We start from the raw sequence: 22,382 nt of genomic DNA on the forward strand, positions 1-22,382 counted from the left end.
AAAGATACTATCTTTGGCTATCAAAAAGAAAATTAAAACGACAATAAGGTACAACTACATGTATACAGAATAGCTGAAGTTAAAAGCAAAAACAAAGGCCTGGCTAGCTCCATAGGTGGAGCATGTGACTCTTAATTTTGAGTTCTTAATCCTGAGTTCAAGCTGCACATTGGGTGTAAATATTACTTAAAAATGGACTTTCTTCAGAGAGTTAGAACAAATTATTTTAAGATTTGTGTGGAATCAGAAAAGACCCCGAATAGCCAGGGGAATTTTAAAAAAGAAAACCATAGCTGGGGGCATCACAATGCCAGATTTCAGGTTGTACTACAAAGCTGTGGTCATCAAGACAGTGTGGTACTGGCACAAAAACAGACACATAGATCAATGGAACAGAATAGAGAACCCAGAAGTGGACCCTGAAATGTATGGTCATCTAATATTCGATAAAGGAAGAAAGACTATCCATTGGAAGAAAGACAGTCTCTTCAATAAATGGTGCTGGGAAAATTGGACATCCACATGCAGAAGAATGAAACTGGACCACTCTCTTTCACCGTACACAAAGATAAACTCAAAATGGATGAGAGATCTAAATGTGAGACAAGAGTCCATCAAAATCATAGAGGAGAACACAGGCAACACCCTTTTTGAACTCAGCCACAGTAACTTCTTGCAAGATACATCCACAAAGGCAAAAAAAACAAAAGCAAAAATGAACTATTGGGACTTCATCAAGATAAGAAGCTTTTGCACAGCAAAGGATACAGTCAACAAAACTAAAAGACAACCTACAGAATGGGAGAAGATATTTGCAAACGACATATCAGATAAAGGGCTAGTTTTCAAAATCTATAAAGAACTTATTAAACTCAACACCAAAGAAACAAACAATCCAATCATGAAATGGGCTAAAGACATGAAGAGAAATCTCACAGAGGAAGACATGGACATGGCCAACATGCACATGAGAAAATGCTCTGCATCACTTGCCATCAGGGAAATACAAATCAAAACCACAATGAGATACCACCTCACACCAGTGAGAATGGGGAAAATTAACAAGGCAGGAAACAACAAATGTTGGAGAGGATGCGGAGAAAAAGGAACCCTCTTACACTGTTGGTGGGAATGTGAACTGGTGCAGCCACTCTGGAAAACTGTGTGGAGGTTCCTCAAAGAGTTAAAAATAGACCTGCCCTACGACCCAGCAATTGCACTGTTGGGGATTTACCCCAAAGATTCAGATGCAATGAAACGTCGGGACACCTGCACCCCGATGTTTCTATCAGCAATGGCCACAATAGCCAAACTGTGGAAGGAGCCTCGGTGTCCATCGAAAGATGAATGGATAAAGAAGATGTGGTCTATGTATACAATGGAATATTCCTCAGCCATTAGAAACGACAAATACCCACCATTTGCTTCAACGTGGATGGAACTGGAGGGTATTATGCTGAGTGAAATAAGTCAATCGGAGAAGGACAAACAGTGTATGTTCTCATTCATTTGGGGAATATAAATAATAGTGAAAGGGAATATAAAGGAAGGGAAAAGAAATGTTGGGAAATATCAGGAAGGGAGACAGAACATAAAGACTCCTAACTCGGGGAAACGAACTAGGGGTGGTGGAAGGGGAGGAGGGCGGGGGGTGGGGGGGAATGGGTGACGGGCACTGAGGTGGACACTTGACGGGATGAGCACTGGGTGTTTTTCTGTATGTTGGTATATTGAACACCAATAAAAATTAATTAAAAAAAAATAAACTGAAAAAAATAAAATAAAATAAAATAAAATAAAATATTATGGGACACCTGGGTGGCTCAGCGGTTGAGTGTCTGCCTTTGACTTAGGGTGTGATCTCGGGGTCCACAATCGAGTTCCACATTGGGTTCCTGCGGGGAGCCTGCTTCTTCCTCTACCTGTGTCTCTGCTTCTCTCTCTCGGTCTCTCATGAATAAATAAAATCTTTAAAACTAATAATTAATAAAAAGCAAAAACTAAACAAGTGACAATATCAAATGCAAACAACTATGAAGGACAACTGAAAATCTCATATATGCTGCTGGGAATGTAAAATGGTGCAGCTATTCTGGAACACAGTTTGACATATAAACACAATGGGACCCAGCAATCACAATCCTAGATATTCATTTAATCTAAATTTTTTTTTAAAGATTTTATTTATTTATTCATGAGAGACACACAGAGAGAGAGGGAGAGGCAGAGACACAGGCAGAGGGAAAAACAGGCTCCATGCAGGAAGTCTGACGTGGGACTCGATCCCAGGTCTCCAGGATCACACCCTGGGCTGAAGGCGGTGCTAAACCACTGAGCCACCGGGGCTGCCCTAATCTAAATGGTTTAATCTAAAAACTCTCAAATTAGTAAATCCAGCCTGTTTTTCTCCACCGAACTCCTGATTTGTGTATCCAGCTGTCTGCTTCTCATCTTCACTTGTAGGTCTAACAAGAAACTCAAATCTACTTTGTGAAAGAACTGATTCTTCACCCAGAAATATGCTCTTCCTACACTCTTACATACCTCAGTAAATGACAATTCTGGCCCAATAGTCCAGACCAAAGTCCTGAAGTCACACTGGACTCTCTTCTTTCTTACCTATCACAAGCAATCCACCAGCAAATCCTGTCAGTCCTTCCTTTAAAATATATCCAGATTAAAAAAAAAACAAAAAAAAAATCCAGATTCAGGGGTGCCTGGGTGGCTCGGTCGGTTCGGCATCTGCCTTCAGTCCAGGTCATGATCTTGGGGTCCTAGGACTGAGCCCCATATTGGGGTCCCAAGCAGGGAATCTGCTTCTCCCTCTGCTCCTCTTCCTGCTCATTCTCTCTCTCTCTTTCTCTCAAATCAATAAATAAAATCTTTAATATATAGGTAGATAACTAGATCCATCCATCCAGATTCTGACCACTCATCATTACCTCCACTGCCACATCCTGGTCCAAGCCACCATTAGCTCTCACCAACATTATTGCTATAGGCTCCTACCTAATATCCTGGCCTGTACCCATACCACTTTACAGATTGTTTTCCACACAGCAGCCAATCGACTTGTAAAACATGTCAGGTGATATCACTGGTTTGCTCAATATTCTCCAAAGGCCTTTCACCTCACTAGTCACAGCAGAGTCCTACAGAGCTAGACTGTCAAGATTAGAATCTCGGCACTGATATTAATCTGCACAACTTCTGGCAAGTTGCTTAATCTTTTTAAGTAGGCTCCACCAGTGTGGAGCCCAATACAGGGCTCAAACTCACAACCCTGAGTTCAAGACCTGAGCTGAGATCAAGAATCAGGCACTTAACTGACTGAGCCACCCAGGTGCCCCAAATTGCTTAATATTTTTACATCTGTTTCCATATCTCCAAAATGTGTCTACCTCATGAGGATGTAATGAGGATTTACAGACATTGACTCATTAAGTACTTAAGAACTAACACACAGTAAGGTTCCACAAATGTTAGCCACCTATTAACATTTTGTCTGCTCAACTTGTGAATTCATGAAGTCAAACGGAGAGCATGCCCCCCTTCCCAAAATAATGGAACATAAGCCTGACTTGGTGAGGCCTTTTCTGGGAGGGAAGAGTAGAGGTGGGTCTCTGTTTGCAGTGTCAAATATCCTTCCTGTAAATAGGCACAGGTGACCTCCAAATGGGTATTTCTTTGAGTAATTAAAAAAGAAATATAGACAGCCTATTCAAAAGTATATCCTACTTTTCTGGGATCCTCTCTGACTATACTGCCTGTCTCCATTAATCCAATCCAGACTCACTACTTGCTGTTTGTATTTTTCTACTCCCTGTCTTTGGTTCTTGCTTTGTTTCCCCACCTGAACTGTCCTTTCACCTTTAGCTGCACTAAGCCTTCAACAACCCCTCATCTAGAAGTAACTTTTCCTTCCTCTATATTGCAGAGCAGTCTGGATCTCTCTTTCAAGATTTTATTTATTGACTTAGTTGTGAGAGAAAGAGCAAGTGCATGACAAGTGGGGGAAGGAGCAGAGGGAGAGGGACAAGCAGACCCCGCACTGAGCTCAGACCTGACTTAGGGCTCTATCTCATGACCCTGAGATCATGACCGGACACACCTTCATGATATCATGTAACCCTCCATATATAGACAAACTAAAAGCTAGGGTACAAAATCCTAAAGGAGATCTACTTAGGAAACCAGCAGACTTACCTTACCTAAGTCTATATAATCAAGAGTCTGTGGGGAAAACTTCTGTCTGGCATTCCCCACATCTATCATAATAGCCAAAATCTAACCTGAAAGGACTATACATCATATTTCTAGAGGGGACCACTTTGGCAAAATATAAAACCCAGCAAAGCTGTATTCTTCCCAGAACAATGCGTTCTGTCTCAATATAAGCAGAAATCAACAAAATTTCAAAGACCCTAAATTACCTTTTTTTAAAAAAATTTATTTATTTAAGTGATCCTTACAACTAATGTGGGGCTTGAATTTATAACCGTGAGATCAAGAGTCGCATGCTCCTTTAACTGAACCAGACAGGCACCCCAAAACAAATTAACTTTTTTTTTTTTAAGATTTTATTTATTTATTTATTTATTTATTTTTTTTAATTTTTATTTATTTATGATAGTCACAGAGAGAGAGAGAGAGGCAGAGACACAGGCAGAGGGAGAAGCAGGCTCCATGCACCGGGAGCCTGACGTGGGATTCGATCCCGGGTCTCCAGGATCGCGCCCTGGGCCAAAGGCAGGCGCCAAACCGCTGCGCCACCCAGGGATCCCAAGATTTTATTTATTAATGAGAAACACACACACACACACACACACACACACAGAGGCAGAGACACAGGCAGAGGGAGAAGCAGGCTCCATGCAGGGAGCCCGACATCGGACTCGATCCCAGGTCTCCAGGATCACACCCTGGGCCAAAGGCAGGCGCCAAACCGCTGAGCAACCCAGGGATCCCCTTCCTTATGTTCTTTTAAAGAAAAAGTCTATAACAAAAAACAGCTAGCCTATTGCCCCTTGATTTACCACCTCATGTGACTTGTGGGAGGCAGGTAGCACAGTGGTTAAGAGCACAGACTTGTAGGGCTAGACTGGCAGGATTTGAATAGGGGGAAATCACATAGTCCCTGTACTTTTGTTTCTTCATCTATAAAAGGAAGACAGGAACCTCCTAGGCTCTTAGGATTAAAGAAGGCTATTGGAAAGGAAGCTATTTTAAAGAAAGGAGGTAGGGGATCCCTGGGTGGCTCAGCGGTTTAGCGTCTGCCTTTGGCTCAGGGCGCGATCTTGGGGTCCCAGGATAGAGTTCCACATCAGGCTCCCGGCATGGGCCTGCTTCTCCCTCCTCCTGTGTCTCTGCCTCTCTCTGTCTCTATGTCTATCATAAATAAATAAATCTTAAAAAAAAAAAGAAAGAAAGAAAGAAAGGAGGTGGTAGCGAAGAGAAGCAAAAATATGGTTTAAAAAAACGGTAAGCAGTCAGAATGGCTGAAATTAACAAGTCAGAAAATGACAGATCTTGGAGAGAATGTGGAGAAAGAGGAACCCTCTTAGACTGTTGGTCGGAATGCAAGCTGGTATGGCCACTCTAAAACAATATGGAGGATCCTCAGAAAGTTGAACACAGAGCTACCCTATGACCCAGCATTGTACTATTAGTGATTTACCCCAAACATATAAAGGTAGTGATCCAAAGGGGCACCTGCACCCCAATGTTTAGAGCAGCAATGTCCACAATACCCAGATTATGGAAAACAGCTCAGATTTCCATTATCAGATGAATGGATATCGAGGACGTAATACACATACACACACACAATGGAATACAATTCAGCCACCAAAAAAATGAAATCTTGGCATTTGCAATGACATGGATAGAACTAGAGTGTATTATGCTAAGCAAAATAAGTTAATCAGAGAAAGACAATTATCATATGATCTCACTAGTGTGGAATGTAAGAGACCAGAGGATCATAGGGGAAGCGAGGAAAAAAATTAAATGAGATGAAATCAGAGAGTGAGACAAACCATAGGAGACTCTTAATCATTGGAAACAAACTGAGGGTTACTGGAGGAGAAGAGGGTGGGGGGATGGGGTAATTGGGTGATGGCATTAAGGAGGCCATGTGATGTAATGAGCACTGAGTGTTATATAAGACTGATGAATCACTGACCTCTACCTCTGAAACCAATAATATGTTATATCATTATACGTTAATTTTTTTTTTAAATATATTTTTTTAATTTTTATTTATTTATGACAGTCACACACACAGAGAGAGAGAGAGGCAGAGACATAGGCAGAGGGAGAAGCAGGCTCCATGCACTGGGAGCCCGATGTGGGATTCGATCCCAGGTCTCCAGGATCGTGCCCTGGGCCAAAGGCAGGCGCCAAACCGCTGCGCCACCCAGGGATCCCCATTATACGTTAATTAACTGAGTTTAAATTTTTTTAAAAACCCACAAAAATGGTAAGATCAGGAAATCTTGGAAGGAAAGGGAAAGTAGGAATGTTCAGAAAAAAATCAAGGAGAGGGAAGCCTGGGTGACTCAGTGGTTGAGCATCTGCCTTTGGCTCAGGTCATGATCCTGGGGTCCTGGGATCGAGTCCCGCAGGGAGCCTGCTTCTCCTTCTGCCTATGTCTCTGTCTCTGTGTCTCTCTTGAATAAATAAAATCTTAAAAAAAAATAAAAAAAAAAAAAAAAGAAAAGAAAATCAAGGAGAAGCCTACCAGGAGGGGGTTGCTTAGCAGACCTGGCCACCAAATGAGACTGGGCTCTAGAGACTGACAGAGCTGCCAGGAATGCATTCCAGCAACTACAGCAGGAATAGACTGGGCTGAGCAACAGGGCACTGCCTACAGGAATATAATCTTCCTTCTAACTGTGAGGCCTTCCAACATCCTCAAAAAACTGAATAGTTTACCTTTATTCAAGTAGACTCATCTGCCCCTCTCCCATTCAGCCCCCTACCCCCACCATCATCTGACTTCATTGCTGATGCTTGCAGTTCCTTCCAACAAGGAGAGAAGACATTTTCATTCCACATTCAAAAGAAAAATGACAAAAATGCAAAGGTCTGGCTACAATAATGGTGAGCTGAATGAAGATTCAGTTAATCACCCTGCCAAGTGGGGCCCAAGTGGGGCCCAGTCAGACATCTTTGGAAGGAGAGGAAGGAACTAATGTTTTATTGAGGCCTACTAAATGTCAGGCCACGGTCCTTAGATAGCAAGTAGATTCACATCAATTTGGATAATTTCCAATGTCTTAAATATTTATTGAATAACAGAAGAAACAAATCTAAGTATGCCATTTATCACGCTTGGGGTGACAGAGGAAGTATCTAAAAGCAGGAGAGTATAAGGTCACCATCACTGGGGGAAAAGGTCATAGAATAGGGAAAAAGAAAAGATCTAAGGATATTGATGCAGAGAAACTATTGATTTCAACACTAACTAGAATCACATTTACTCTCCCACGAAGAAGACAAAAATGATAGAGACTAGCTTTGCCATTTACATGGCTTTGGGAAAGTGATTTAACTTCTGTGTGCTTCAATATCCTCATCCCTAAAATGGGTAATTACACCTATTTCACTCGGTTATTGTAAGAATCAAATGAGCTAACATAAGTACTTAAAATAGGACCTCGTGCATAATTAATGCTATTTAATTATTGCTTGCAATTATTATTATTACTATGGTTACCATTCTTCTTGTCTGAGATATCTGACCCAAATATATCAACTCAGGAAGACCTATCATTACACAGAAGCACACTGTTCTCAGGAGATTCACTAGTGGCAGTAAAAGCAGAAAAAGGGTTTTTGTAAGCATATAAAACCCATGAATTCCTCTTTGGGGAATAACTAGGTAGACTTCAGGTATTAGACTCTTTCTTTTTCTTTTTTTTTTTTTAAGATTTTATTTATTTATTCATGAGAGACACAGAGAGAGGGAAGCAGACATAAGCAGAGGGAAAAGCAGGTTTCCTGCAAGGACCCTGATGTGGGACCCGATCCAAGACCCCGGGATCACACCCTAAGCCAAAGGCAGACAGACGCTCAACCACTGAGCCACCCAGGTGTCTCAGGTATTAGACTCTTTATTTCTCCTTCTCTTCGTTGGTATTTTTCTGGTTATTAAGTCATTCTTCATAACATAAGGGGTGGGAGGAGATGTGAAAAATGAGACAAAGTATAAACGAAAAAAAAAATGAATAAAGTGAATGCATAAAGTGCATTCTGAGAACTGCTGACAGTTCAAACAACTTCACTGGTGGAGAACATGGCCACATTAACTTACATAAATACTATCCATACTTCGTATGACAAGGGATTGAGAACGATAGGAACTAGGAACTAGCATTCACCATAAAATCTGATGATCTCAAGGCCTAAAAATGAGAGAAGAGTTTGTTCCCATGCTTTTCCTAATCAAAACTGGTCTTTGGTTTCTAAGAAGAGCTATTCAGAAACAAGACCATAGAGAATACATCTCAGATAACATAAAAACAGGAAATTATTCTAATACAAGAAGAAATGGATAGAGAAATAGAAAAGAGACTTGTGGTAGGACACCTTGCTTTCAGTTTTATTTTAAAGAGAAGTATACACATATGTCTATAACTATATATTTTACAGAGAATTATATATGTTATGTATGTAATTCTCAGAATGTTTACACTGAAAGGTTGTCTCTCAGAGACCTGCTCACACCGATTCACAAAGGAAAAAAACTCTTGGCCTCTGCTTTTTAAGAGTGACTTTTGAGAGGCAGACTACTTACCTCTATCTTCCAAGAAGAAAAGAGACATAAACATATTAAGTGCATGCTACGTATCAGGCATAAACAAGGCATCTTATATACTTTATCTCAGTTCATCTTCATGATAGCTCTATGAACACTTATGAGAAAACCAAAGCAAAGAGAAATGACGAACTCTCCCCAACCAACATAACACTACCTATAAATGATGAAATAAACTCAGGTGTACTTTCAATCCAAAGCTCATATATGTTCTATGCACTTCACTTTACTGCCTAAGGCATGACAGATACTATACTAAACAGATACTATAATATCTACTTGCCTGAATGTCAATGTCTGCCCACAGAAATAAGTTGGAGCACTGGAGTAGAGCACACCCGAGGACTCAGAATCATTCCGGAGGGCTATATTTCTTCGACTACTCAAGCTGTACCCCTCAAAGCCAGCTGTCCACTCTTTAAAAAACAAAGATACTGAAATTAAAATCTTTTGAGGAGTATCTTCAACACAGACACATTAAATTAAAGTTGAAAGTGGGGGCAGCCATGGTGGTGCAGCGGTTTAGCGCCTCCTGCAGCCTGGGGTATGATCCTGGAGATCCAGGATCGAGTCCCCTGTCAGGTTCCCTGCATGGAGCCTGCTTCTCCCTCTGCCTGTGTCCCAGCCATTCTTTCTCTCTCTCTCTCTCAATGAATAAATAAATAAAATCTAAAAAAAAAAAAAAAAAAAAAAAAAGTTGGAAGTGGAAGAGGCTACTCTTAGGGGTCATGGGCAATTTCCATTAAAGAAGAGATTCGGTGACAGGGGATCTTGGTTAATCCTAAAAAAAAATCACAAAAAATGTTAGTCTATTCCTGCACAATTCTGGCATGGAAGATCAAGCGAATGTTATCTCCTAACTAATAAAATCAGAGTGTAGCATGAAAGTTTGAGCTGATTCAAACCTGATTAATAACTAACAAATGAGTCTGAATATTTTTTAAAAGACCAATTTCAAATCACAAGACTTCCATCCAGATACTCATTGAAGGTTTGGAAAATCAGTATCCTTCTCCCCCTTTTTTAAAAAATCAGTATCCTAAAAAAAAAAGAAAAAAAAATCAGTATCCTGATGCAACATTTAAAAATCTTTGGATTTAGGGGATGCTGATAATCCTGCCTGGCAGTATTTCTGGACTCTGGATATAAGAACTAATGGAAATTTCTCAAAATCCACATGAAGTAATTTGAATAGGACCATGCTGTTCTCACCAATTCAGGTTTTACTGTCAGAAAATATGGTTGTCAGTGTGCTGCCCTGAGCACAGGCACAAGCATTCTGAGACATAGTTATGCTTCAGGAGTGAGAGGACAACAGCATACCATGAGGCACCAATGTGGAGTGACCCATCTGGGGGACACTCCAAGGACTCCACTCCTGTCGGCCATCTCCTCGAGCGCAAACTCTGAACTGATAATCAACGTTGGGGTCTATGTGCAACACAATGAACTCAGTTTCAGAGCCTACGTATACGTCTTCAAAATGATTTGAAGTGCATTTGCGGAACTGGAGCCTGTAATCCTGGGCTGTAAAGTCGTCATCCACCTAAGGAGAAAGGCTTTGTTAGGTAAAAACCAGGAAATGAATGATTTCTCTCAGCATCATGGCTTAAGAACTCTGAGGCCAAGCAGAGAAGCCCATGTGCTGAATACGGGCTACTCTCAGGAAGGACAAAGGAAATATGCCATAACTATTTCCCTTTATTTCTTTACTGAACTATGTGTTCTATACTTCCTACTCTGGTTTGTAGAACTCTGTTTCCTTTGAAGAAATGCCATGTTTTCTTTTTCTTTCTTTCTTTCTTCCTTTTTTTCTTTTTTTAAGATTTGTTTATTCATTCTAAAAAGAGGAGAGAGATCGAGCAGGGAGGGCAAAGGGAGAGGGACAGAGGGAGAATCTCCAAGCAGACTCAACAAACTGAGCCACCCAGGTGCTCTGATATGGCACATTTTCTACACAATAATGCCAAAGATAAAATATTCAAAATATAAAGATAGGAATTCCACAACTAACTACATCATTCACAAAACCAAGATAATTAATAAACAAAACATATAAAAGACTCCCCTAAAACTTAACAGGAGAGAAACCACCCAATAAGAGAATAAACAAAAGGCACAAACAAGCATCCTATAGAATTAGAGATATAAGCAACCAAAAATATATAGAAATAGTCAACCAAATTTGTAATATAGACAATGCAACCTGAAACCAAAATGAGATACCGTATTGGCAGAAATGTAAAGTCCGACAATGCCAAACATTGGTCAGGATGCAGAGTACCAGAACTCATACACTGCTGGTACAAGGAAACACTAGTACAAAAAAAAGAATTTGGTATTTCTAGTAGAGTATAAATCCAATACTCTAAGACCTCATAATTTTACTGGGTATATACCTGAGAAAAAAAAATCTTATATGTGTAAACAAGGGAACATGCATAATAATGTTTATAGCAAAAAAACTGGAACTCTAGGCCCACTGACAGGCAAAAGAATAAAAATGCTAAGTCTTGGGCAGCCCTGGTGGCGCAGCGGTTTGGTGCCGCCTGCAGCCTGGGGTGTGATCCTGGAGACCCGGGATCGAGTCCCGCATCAGGCTTCCTGCGTGGGGCCTGCTTCTCCCTCTGCCTGTGTCTCTGCCTCTCTCTCATTCTCTTTGAATGAATAAATAAATAAATCTTTAAAAAAACAACAACAAAAAAATGATAAGTCTTTGTTTTGAACCAACACAAACATCTCTACTTCTTTCTTCTATAACAAGCCTTCAGGGATCCCTGGGTGGCTCATTAGCACCTGCCTTCAGCCCAGGATGTGATCCTGGAGTCCCTGGATCGAATCCCACATCAGGCTCCCTGCATGGAGCCTGCTTCTCTGCTTCTCTCTCTGCCTATGTCTCTGCCTCTCTCTGTCTCTCATGAATAAATAAATTTTAAAAATCTTAAAAAAAAAACAAAACAAAAACAAGCCTTCAGTAAAAACAATCCACTTAAGGGGCACCTGGGCGGCTCATTTTGTTAAGCATCCGACTTGGTTTCAGCTCAAGTCTGATCTCAGGGTCATGAGATCCAGCCCCATGTTGGTTCCATGCTCGGCAGGGAGCCTGCTTGAGCTTCTCTTTCCTTCGCCCTCAGCCCCTCCCCTTTCGCTCTCTCTAAAATAAATAAATAAATCTTTAAAAAGAAATTTCATTTAGGGGCACGTGGGTGGCTCAGTCAGCTCAACATCTGCCTTTGGTTCAGGTCATGTTCCCAGAGTCCTGGAATTGAGCTCTGCATGGGGCTCCCTGCTCAGTGAGGAGTCGGCTTCTCCCTCTCTCTATGCCCCTCTCCTCTGCTCATGCTCTTTCTTTTTTTTTTTTTTTTTTTAAGATTTTATTTATTTATTCATAGAGACGCACACAGAGAGAGGGGCAGAGGCACAGGCAAAAGGAGAAGCAGGCTCCATGCAGGGAGCCCGACGTGGGACTTGATCCAGGGTCCCCAGGATCAAACCCCGGGCTGCAGGCAGCGCTAAACCACTGCGCCACCGGGACTGCCCTCATGCTCTTTCTCAAGCACAGTCATGCTCCCTCTCAAATGAATAATAAAATCTTTTTTTAAAAGTCCATTTAAAGGGATGCCTGGGTGGCTCAGTTGATGAGTGTCTGCCTTTGGCTCAGGGCATGATCCCAGCGTCCAGGATCGAGTCCCACATCAGGCTCCATGAGGGCAGCCTGCTTCTCCCTCTCCCTGTCTCTGCCTCTCTCTATATATATATCTTTCATGAATGAATAAATAACATCTTTTTAAAAAGTCCATTTAAGAAAAATCAATCATTTCTGGAAGCTGAGCATCCACTCTGAATGATGTATTTGTCAATAGCCAAGACACTTATGACTCATTTGGATATTATATACTATAATATGGTAACTTATCTACATAACATGATTTAATACAGAAAATTCTCAGCAATGCTGAGAATGTAAGGAAACCACAGTTTAGGATTTTATTTCAGAATTATCAGTTCAGTGTGGAACAGAAAATATCAGACACCCAGTATTTGCTATTATCTTTTGACTTTTGTAATAAACAGAAATGGAAGAGATCTTCAACTCACTAATAGTTGAGTCTGGGAAATCTGTGATGGGAAGTACTGCTGTGATACAGAGATTTTTAAAGGTATTTTTTAGAATTATTTATATCAAACTGGAAGACCTACCTTCATTCAGGTAGGTAAAGTTCCCTGTAACTTTAATCGTAAAGGAAGAGGGACTTTTGTTTGTGAAGAGAAGAAAACGTTCAAAGATAGTTAATAAGAAAGTCTAAAAGGCCCTCAGATCTCAAATGCATCATATTGAAGCCGTTTCTACAATTCTTAATTACGTACCTTACACCATCGAACAATGATGCCTCCAGGTTTCTCTATTAGTTCTTCTATCTGTACTGGTGGGCGAGATGCTACCGTTCCATGCTTGAAAATGTGGTCTTTCACTATGTTCAGAATTGAGTCATCCAACTGAGCAGACAAACAAGGCACATCAACCAGTAAAGGCACTTCTGGTAAGCTGAGGAAACAAAGTTCGTGTGTTTATGAGACTTTTAATTGAGTGTTAAAAATATGAAGCATAGCTTAGATCAGTCACATACTATAATGATGCTGAAGCCCCCAGGAAATAATGCTAATGCCAGTAGGGGCTTTGTAAAACATTACATAAAGATTCTCTCCCCAAATAAACATAAGTAAGAAAAGAGAAAATTGGTAGGATCACCACTGTCGAGTTTATACCAAAAGATCTGGTGTGCTCAGTTCCCGTATAGTCAGAATTTCTAAAATTAAACACTTCTTTTACATGTTAGAATTGAAGAAAATCTACAGTCATACTATACCAAAAAATATAAGCACAACTATTTCATACCACTAGTACTGGTATTGGGCAGTGAACCTTGAAATATATATTTTCTATCTCATTAACTCAGAATCTTAAAGTGGGGGAGGGGAAGCAGGCAGTTTAAATGTTTAAAACTAAACCTGAGAGGTGCTAACTCCTTTACCTGTCCAACTGAATGTGTGAGGCCTTTTTGGTAAAGTTCCACAGTTTTTCATTCTGTTCTCCTATGCCACCAAGAATGGCAATCTCCCCTACAATCAGGAATGAGAGAACAAATACAGCAAAAATGGTCACATTATAAAGTAATCATTATAACCCATGTCTACGTGGGTCACTGGTTTTCTTGCAAACAATTCTTAAGTGATTCCACAGTCAAGTTCCCAAAAAGTAAAAGCAGAAACTATTTTAGAAGTGACTCTATTGTGAAGCTCACAAGGAAAGGGGGTACATAATGGTAACATTTTACCAGAGACAAAAGATTCTGCTCTATACAAAGAAATCTAGTTTGTTGACCAATTTTATACAAAGAAGAAGGTCCATGTACTTTTTTCCATCTTTCCTACAGAATCTTTATTTACAGAAACCCAACAAGAGCTGGTACAGATATTACCCTGACAGAAAAATAGGGCTTTTTTTTTTTTTTTTAAGATTTTAGATTTTATTTATTTATTTGAGAAAGAGAGAGAGAATGGGGGGAAGGAGAGAGAGAGAGAGAGAAGCAGACTCCCTCTGAGCAGGGAGCCCAATGTGGGGTTTGATCCCAGGAATCTGGGATCATGATCTGAGCAAAAGGCATCACTTAACTGACTAAGCCACCAAGGTACCCCACGGGCATGGGGTCTTATAAAGTCAAATGATATAGCTGTCTTCAAAAAAGAAAAAAAAAAAAAACCAATCACTTATCAGGAATTATTCCACAGAAAAATAAAAAGAAAAAGCTATATAAAGGCATTAAAAAAATTACCAACTTCTATGTCCTTCCACAGCCCCAAAGAAACACTACTAGAACTCTTTTCCATTTGTTATGCCCTGGAGTAATTCAAGTTTTTTGGGACCATATAACATGATATTCTCTCTCACCAAAAGAAAAATAGGAATATTGAACACTGGGATCCCTGGGTGGCGCAGCGGTTTAGCGCCTGCCTTTAGCCCAGGGCGTGATCCTGGAGACCGGGGATCGAATCCCACGTCAGGCTCCTGGTGCATGGGGCTTGCTTCTCCCTCTGCCTATGTCTCTGCCTCTCTCTCTCTCTCTCTCTGTCTCTGTGACTATCATAAATAAATAAAAATTAAAAAAAAAATATTGAACACTGCCTCAAAGTCCTCAAAATTCCATAAATAAGTTTTTATCCCTTGGGATGTAGGAAAGAGACTGAAATTACAAAAAAAAAAAAAAAGTATAAAAATTTTTAAGCATCAGATGCTGTAACAAACAAGTTTGTGCCTCAAAGGATTTATTTTCTAAAATAAAAACATTTCTCAGTCCTCGGGGTGATGGGTGTACACTCCTGACCTGTGAACTGTTTCTGGGTTTGTTTCCAAATGCAAAGCCTCTAGGGAAAGACATTCTGTGGTCCCACTAAAAAGAATTCTCTCAAAGGCACTGTTAGGGTCAGTGGCAAATAAGCAGTTCTCACTGAAGAGAAGACAAAATGTAATTAGCATGTAAAGATAACACCATACCACATTCTAAATGGGACTAAATAAAAGGGAATGAATTTCCAGTTAGAGCGACAGACTTGTGAGCCATGCACCCTTTTTATCCCATGCCACTCATACCACTCAATGCAGAAGGGTAGTGGTATTTCAGTCTCCTTCTCTGGCTTTTTCCTTACTTGTCCTTTAAATGCTGGCATCCAGGGCACTTGGATGGCTCAGTGGTTGAGTGTCTGCCTTTGGCTCAGAGTGTGATCCCGGGGTCCTGGGATCGAGTCATGCATTGGGCTCCCCAGAAGGAGCCTGCTTCTCCCTCTGTCTATGTCTCTCTCTCTGTTCTCATGAATAAATAAATAAAATCTTTAAAATAAATAAATAAATGCCAGCATCTTCTGCCACCCTCTCTTCTCGCATTAGCTTTGGAAGATTTCCTTACTCCCATGGATTCAGACATGATATGTACACCATCATTTGCCATACTGACATACTGATCTCTCTCCTAAGCCACATGCCACATTCCCAACTCCTTCGGGGCATCCTGAGCACCTCACACTCAACATGCCCCAAACTGAAGGCCTAACTACCCACTGAAGCCCATCCTTCTTTGTTTCCAATGTCAGTAAGACAGCACAACTCATCTGGTCATCCAAAATTAGGCCGGTTTTTTACTTCCTAAATTCCTCCCTTTATTCTTCAACCTATCTCCAAGTAATGACCAATAACTAATACTCATTGGTAGGTAAAATCATCAATAATTTTATCTCTGAGAAGTCTTCAAATCAGCCCCACTTCATCTCCACCTGTCACTGCATTCATTATTTCCTGTCTGGATCAGTGCTAGAACTTCCAAATTGGCCTTTTTTTTTTTTTTTAAGATTTTATTTATTTATTCATGAGAGGCACAGAAAGAGAGAGGCAGAGACACAGGCAGAGGGAGAAGTAGGCTCCATGCAGGGAACCCAATGTGGGACTCAATCCCGGGTTCCCAGGATCACACCCTGGACCAAAGATGGCGCTAAAACGCTGAGCCACAGGGGCTGCCCCCTAATTGTCCTTTTTACCTCTAGTCTTATGACCTCAAATATAGTCTCCAAACTGCGGGCAACATCGTGTGTTTTTTAATGCAAATCTGATTGTGTAACTTTGCTGCCTAAAATACTTCAATAGACCCTTGATAAGCCATTCACTTCACTCGTGATGTTACTTCCACTACTGCTTCAAATCACGCTGTTACTTTCTTTTCTTCTGCTTAATGAATTCCTTCAAGCCTCTGTGGAACTCCTCCTACAGAGAGCTATCCTACACTCTCCCACAGTTAAGTGCTTCTCCTTCTGTGCCCCTGTAGGTCTTAGATCTCTCTCAGCATGTATGCCTCTTACTGTGCTGTGAATCCCAAAGGGCACAACCGTTACCTTTTTATTTAATGTACTTGACAAAGATCTATGTGAAGGGAGGAAGGTGGATGTGAAGACAGGAAGATAGCAAAGCAAGATCTGGGCATGCTTTAAGCACAATAATTGGCTGCAGACAGGTATATAACCACTACAATCTCAGAAGTAAACATCAACCAGTTTTTAAGCTTCTAAAACTAACAATGGAATTAAATTCTATAACACTCGGAAAAATATTTGAAGAGACTCATAAGGACCTCGAAATCACTGTGTTACAAGTGAATTAAGATACTATCATAAAACCATTTGAGAAAAACCATTTACCACTAGTTTTGTAAATCATTATAATTAACACTTTAATTGTACTCATCCTGAGATATCTCACTGTATATCTATCCTATCCTATCTATCCTGAGGTAGGAACTTTCTAAGCATTCCACAGATGCCAAGAAGACCGCCTGGTACCCTGAGAAATCAGCAAAGTGCCAATCTGAATGTGCCACACTTAATAGGCTCCTTGGACTCCCACCTTCTTGGACTAAGTCCTCTGCAGTATTAACTCCATGCTCTATGAGCTTCTGGCAGTCATCTAGAGGTTTAATGGTTTCCTGTTCAATGGTATCCACCTCTTGCAAAAGGGTTACCAATCGCTCATCCAGGAGCTTCCCAAGAGTTCCCTTTAAATCATTAAAATGCTGTTTGAGGACATCTCTTGTCTGTGATGCACTCTCTTTGATCTGAAAAGGAAAAACATAAAAACTCAGAATAAGAATCCTAGAAAAGGCTAATCCATGGGCATCACCCAAAATGTCAAGGCACTACACAACAATCATCTTCCATTTGTTGATAAATGGAATGAGATTCATTTGCACAAATTTGCAGAAATGCATAGTACTGGCCTTCAGATATACAGAATGGGCTCAAACCCTGGTTCCATCACTCACAAACTACATCAGTTTGGTCATGTTAAGTAAGCACTCCACACCTCAATTTCCTTACTTGTCATATGAATATGCTTACTCCATGGAGTTGCTGTGAAGATTAAATAATCTATGTATTATACTTGGTAAAATAAGTGGCACATTGTTGTTCCCAATTAAAAAAAAAATGTCAGAAAATATTATTATCTGCATAAAGTAGTTCTTGGCCAAGATGAGCACTGGGTGTTATGCTATATGCTGGCAAATTGAACTCCATTAAAAAAATACACCAAAAAAAAAAAAAAAAGTAGTTCTTAGCAACAGGTTTCAGTACAAAAACATTTTTTAAATTAAAATTAAGGGGGATTAAAAAAAATAATAATAAAATAAAATTAAGGGGGGATTAAAATTCATCTTGATAAAAGCAGTATATGGTAAATTAGAAAGCCATAATACAGGGGTGCCTGGTGGCTTAGTCGACTGAGCATCTCACTCTTACTTTCAGCTTGGGTCATGATCTCAGGGTCATGATATTGAGCCCAGCCCTATGCTGGACTCATACTGAGTGTGAAGTCTGTTTGAGAGTCTATCTCTCCTTCTCCCTAACCCCTGCTACTCCGCACTTCTCTCTTAAAAAAAAAAAAAAAAATCATAGAAAGCCATAATACCAAAAAAAGAAAAAAAGAAAAAAAAGAATCACCTAGTGGATAAAATGCCCTCATTATGCTAAAAGAAAGCTAGGAATTTATTTAAAATTCAAAGAGGCTCATAGAAGGCAGAAAATGTTCACAAAACCATACTTCTTAGACAATATTTTAATCTTTTTTGAGTCCTGTTCCTCTTTGTAAGTCTCAATGAGAGACTTACAAACCCTCTCTTCCCAGTAAAATGAAAAATACGTATCTTTAAAAAATTAATTTAATTTCAGAAGTTACAAATTCTTTCATATCTCAACCATGGTTTGCCTGCAGCAGTAATTCTGAAACTTGGTTTGCAGAAGAATCATGTAGGCTGCCTGATATAACTTAGATTGCAGGGCTCCATCCCAGACCTACTGATCTAGATCCTCTGAGGAGGGCTGGAGTGTATGGATGGAGTAGGTTTCCACTAAAACCTACATGTTTCGCAAGCACACCGTGATTTCGTAGCCCATACTTTGAGAAACACTGCCCTCAGGTCCACAGGGCCCAGATTAACAGCTGCTGTTCTGTGAGATATGATAGAGAAATCTTTACAGGTCACGCATATTTTGAAAACAAACCAGTTGTCTACACAGATACAACTTTTTTTTTTTTTTTAAAGAATATAAACACATAATTCACTCTCACTTAACAGGAAAATTCTAACAAAAGCCAAAAAGTTGAATCAAAATAAACACATACTTTACTTTGTAGATATTGTCATATTAGTTTCATAATGACACATCACATTTACTACTCTAACCCTTTTGCTAACTTTATCTAAGAGTGCTTGAAGTCCAAGAGGATCCAAAAAGCACAGAACTTCAATAGTTAACAGAGAAATTTAGAAATTTTTCTATTTATTCTCTAATACTAAATTTATTTTTTAAAGATATTATTTATTTATTCATGAGAAACACAGAGAGAGAGGCAGAGACATAGGCAGAGAGAGAAGCAGGCTCCTCGCAGGGAGCCCAATGTGGGACTCGATTCCTGGGCCCAGGATCACGCCCTGAGCCAAAGGCAGATGCTCAACTGCTAAGCCATCCAGGATCCCTCTAATACTTTTTTTTTTTTTTAAAGATCTTATTTAAAAAAACAAAAAAACAAAAAAACAAACAAAAAAAAACACAAACAAACAAAAAAGATCTTATTTATTTATTCATGAGAGAGACAGAGAGAGAGAGAGAGAGGCAGAGACACAGGCAGAGGGAGAAGCAGGCTCCATGCTGGGAGCCTGACATGGGACTCGATCCCTAGTCTCTAGGATCACACCCTGGGCTGAAGGCAGCACTAAACCACTGAGCCACCCGGGGCCGCTCCAGGATCCCTCTAAAACTAAAGTTAAAAAGCAGAATACAAAATTGTTTTCCAGAAATGTTCACAACCATATTAAAAACAAAAGAGGTCTATGCTCAAGGAGTACAAAGAAATACAGAGGGAAAAAAAAGGGAACAGTATGGCTGAAGTGACAGGATCAGGTAGCATGGATGGCTCAGTGGTTTAGTGCCGCCTTTAGCCCAGGGCATGATCCCTGGAGACCCAGGATCAAGTACCACATTGGGCTCCTTGCATGGAGCCTGCTTCTCCCTCTGCCTGTGTGCTCCACCCCTCTCTCTTGGATAAATAAATAAAATCTTAAAAAAAAAAAAAAAAAAAAAGAAGTGAGAGGATCATGGAAATAATTTTTTCTCATTTTGACGATAAGTTATAATAGTGTGTGTGTGTAGTAAATGAAGGAATTCCTTAAATCAGAGTGAAAAAGAGAGACCCTAATATAAGTTTAATTAACTAGTCTCTGTATAATTACTACGGTACTTCTATGAAATAAATCTCAGACAAAATTTAAAAAGAAAAGGGATGGGGGCTGTACTCAAAATGTTTAGGTTCATTACTCATCTACGGGGTCCTTAAAAATTAGGCCGTAACATACACAGCACCTGGCAAGTAAATGTTGTTGAATAAAAATGAAGTTAATTGTGTACGTTTTTAAAACTTTTTTTAAAAAACCAGGGAGAGGGCAGCCCGGGTGGCTCACAGTTTAGCACCGCCTTCAGCCCAGGGCCTGATCCTGGAGATCCGGGATCGAGTCCCATGTTGGGTTCCCGCATGGAGCCTGCTTCTCCCCCTGCCTGTGTCTCTGCCCCTCTCTCATTCTCTCTCTCTGTGTCTCATGAATAAATAAATAAAATCTTTGGGGGAAAAAAAAAAAAAACAGAGAGAGGGCATCCCAGGTGGCTCAGTGGATCAGCTCTGCCTTCAGCCCAGGGCGTGATCCTGGAGACTCAGGATCAAGTCCCACGTCAGGCTCCCTGCATGGAGCCTGCTTCTCCCTCTGCCTATGTCTCTGCCTCTCTCTCTCTCTCTCTCTCTCTCTCTCTCTCTCCCTCTCTCTCTTTCTCTCTGTGTCTCTCATGAATAAATAAATAAAATCTTAAAAAAAAAAAAAACAGGGAGAGAATGCCTTATGATTTTGATACATCATCCAGAATATTGTTAGAAATGCAGATTGTGGGGATCCCTGAGTGGCTTAGGGGTTTGGCGCCTGCTTTTGGCTCAGGGCGTAATCGTGGAGTCCCGGGATCGAGTCCACATCAGGCTCCTTGCACAGAGCCTGCTTCTCCCTCTGCCTGTGTCTCTGCCTCTCTGTGTGTGTGTGTGTGTGTGTATCTCATGAATAAATAAATAAAATCTTAAAAAAAAAGAGAGAGAAATGCAGATTGTTAGGTTCACCCAGGACTACTGAATCAGAACCTACATATTATTTATTTTTTTAAAGATATTTATGTAAGTATGTGACAGAGCAAGAGAGCACAAGGAAGGGGAGCTACAGAGGGAGAGAAATGGGCTCCCCGCTGAGCAGGGAGCCCAACGTGGGGCTCAATCCCAGGACCCTGGGATCATGACCATAGCTGAAAGCAGATGCTTAACCAACAGAGCCACACAGGCACCCAGAACCTACATTTTAAACAAGACCCCCAGGTAAATTATGATAGACCTTACAGATACCAAAATAAATGAAGACAACATGTCAAAGCACTGTAATACAGTTCACACTCCCACCACCAAGAGGAAATTCTGCAGTTGAGAAGTATACCAATGAGGTCGTGTCTCACTCTAACGGATACGGCACACACAGGAAGTGCATTGGTTAGGTAAAGTCAGTTTCCTCTTTAGAAAGAATTCAAAAGCTCCTTCAACAGTTTCAGAGATCAGCTATGTTTTGTTTTTGTTTCAGAACCTCAGGGGGAAAAAAAAAAAAAGGAAGTATGTGAACATAAAGCAGTGAGAGGGCCAGCGGAGGGGAGACTCCATTTCCAAATCCACCTCCTACACTTCCAGTGTAAACGTAGTCCCTTTTGTTCATTGAATACCAACTGCTGCTGTTTCATTTGCTTGGCTTTATGAAACTAAATCATGCGGACTTCAATGCTGAGTGGTTTCTTCTTATTTGATATGGTACCATGGTCTATGTGTTCACTGTCAGCTCACTAACTTTACAATGACTCCTGGAGGTGGGTCTCTATTGTCTACATTGAAGAGGGTGAAACTTGAAGAAGTCAAATAACTTTCTCAAGGCTTCATAGTACCAGAAACAGTCTGATTCCACTTTTCCCATTTTCAGGAGTTCCCAGGCAAACCTATCAATTATGTACTGACTGCAAACACTTCCTGCTATAACTTATATTTCTTATCCTTGCATCAAGAATCCTGCAGTTGGGCAGCCCAGGTGGCTCAGTGGTTTAGCGACGCCTTCAGTCCAGGGCCTGATCCTGGAGACTTGGGATCCAGTTCCATGTCGGGCTCCCTGCAAGGAGCCTGCTTCTCCCTCTGCCTGTGCTCTGCCTCTCTCTCTCTGTTTCTCATGAATAAATAAATAAAATCTTAAAAAAAAAAAAAAAAAAAGAATCCTGCAGTAGACAACTGCACAGCCCTAATGCTACCTAGCCAATCTAGGGCAAAACAACTGTGATCATTAGTAACAAAGTAGATTTATGTAGAATACAAATGATATACAACTCAAGGTCTCAAAAAGGAAACTGT

At 40.5% G+C, this 22,382-nt stretch overlaps 1 protein-coding gene across 1 annotated transcript in view; it reads right to left on the minus strand.

The window, feature by feature from the left end:
* CRLF3 (cytokine receptor like factor 3) overlaps positions 1 to 22,382 on the minus strand; it is a 45,153-nt gene that overhangs the window by 13,613 nt on the left and 9,158 nt on the right. Inside the window, exons 2-6 of the mRNA XM_041725963.1 lie at positions 17,268 to 17,475; positions 13,855 to 13,942; positions 13,190 to 13,367; positions 10,145 to 10,367; positions 9,105 to 9,237 (exon numbers count right to left, since the gene is read on the minus strand). Coding sequence (XP_041581897.1) covers positions 9,105 to 9,237; positions 10,145 to 10,367; positions 13,190 to 13,367; positions 13,855 to 13,942; positions 17,268 to 17,475 — 830 coding nt within the window. The remainder of the gene's footprint in view (positions 1 to 9,104; positions 9,238 to 10,144; positions 10,368 to 13,189; positions 13,368 to 13,854; positions 13,943 to 17,267; positions 17,476 to 22,382) is intronic.

The sequence above is a fragment of the Vulpes lagopus genome, chromosome 12, assembly GCF_018345385.1.
Source record: "Vulpes lagopus strain Blue_001 chromosome 12, ASM1834538v1, whole genome shotgun sequence".
Taxonomy (NCBI): domain Eukaryota; kingdom Metazoa; phylum Chordata; class Mammalia; order Carnivora; family Canidae; genus Vulpes; species Vulpes lagopus.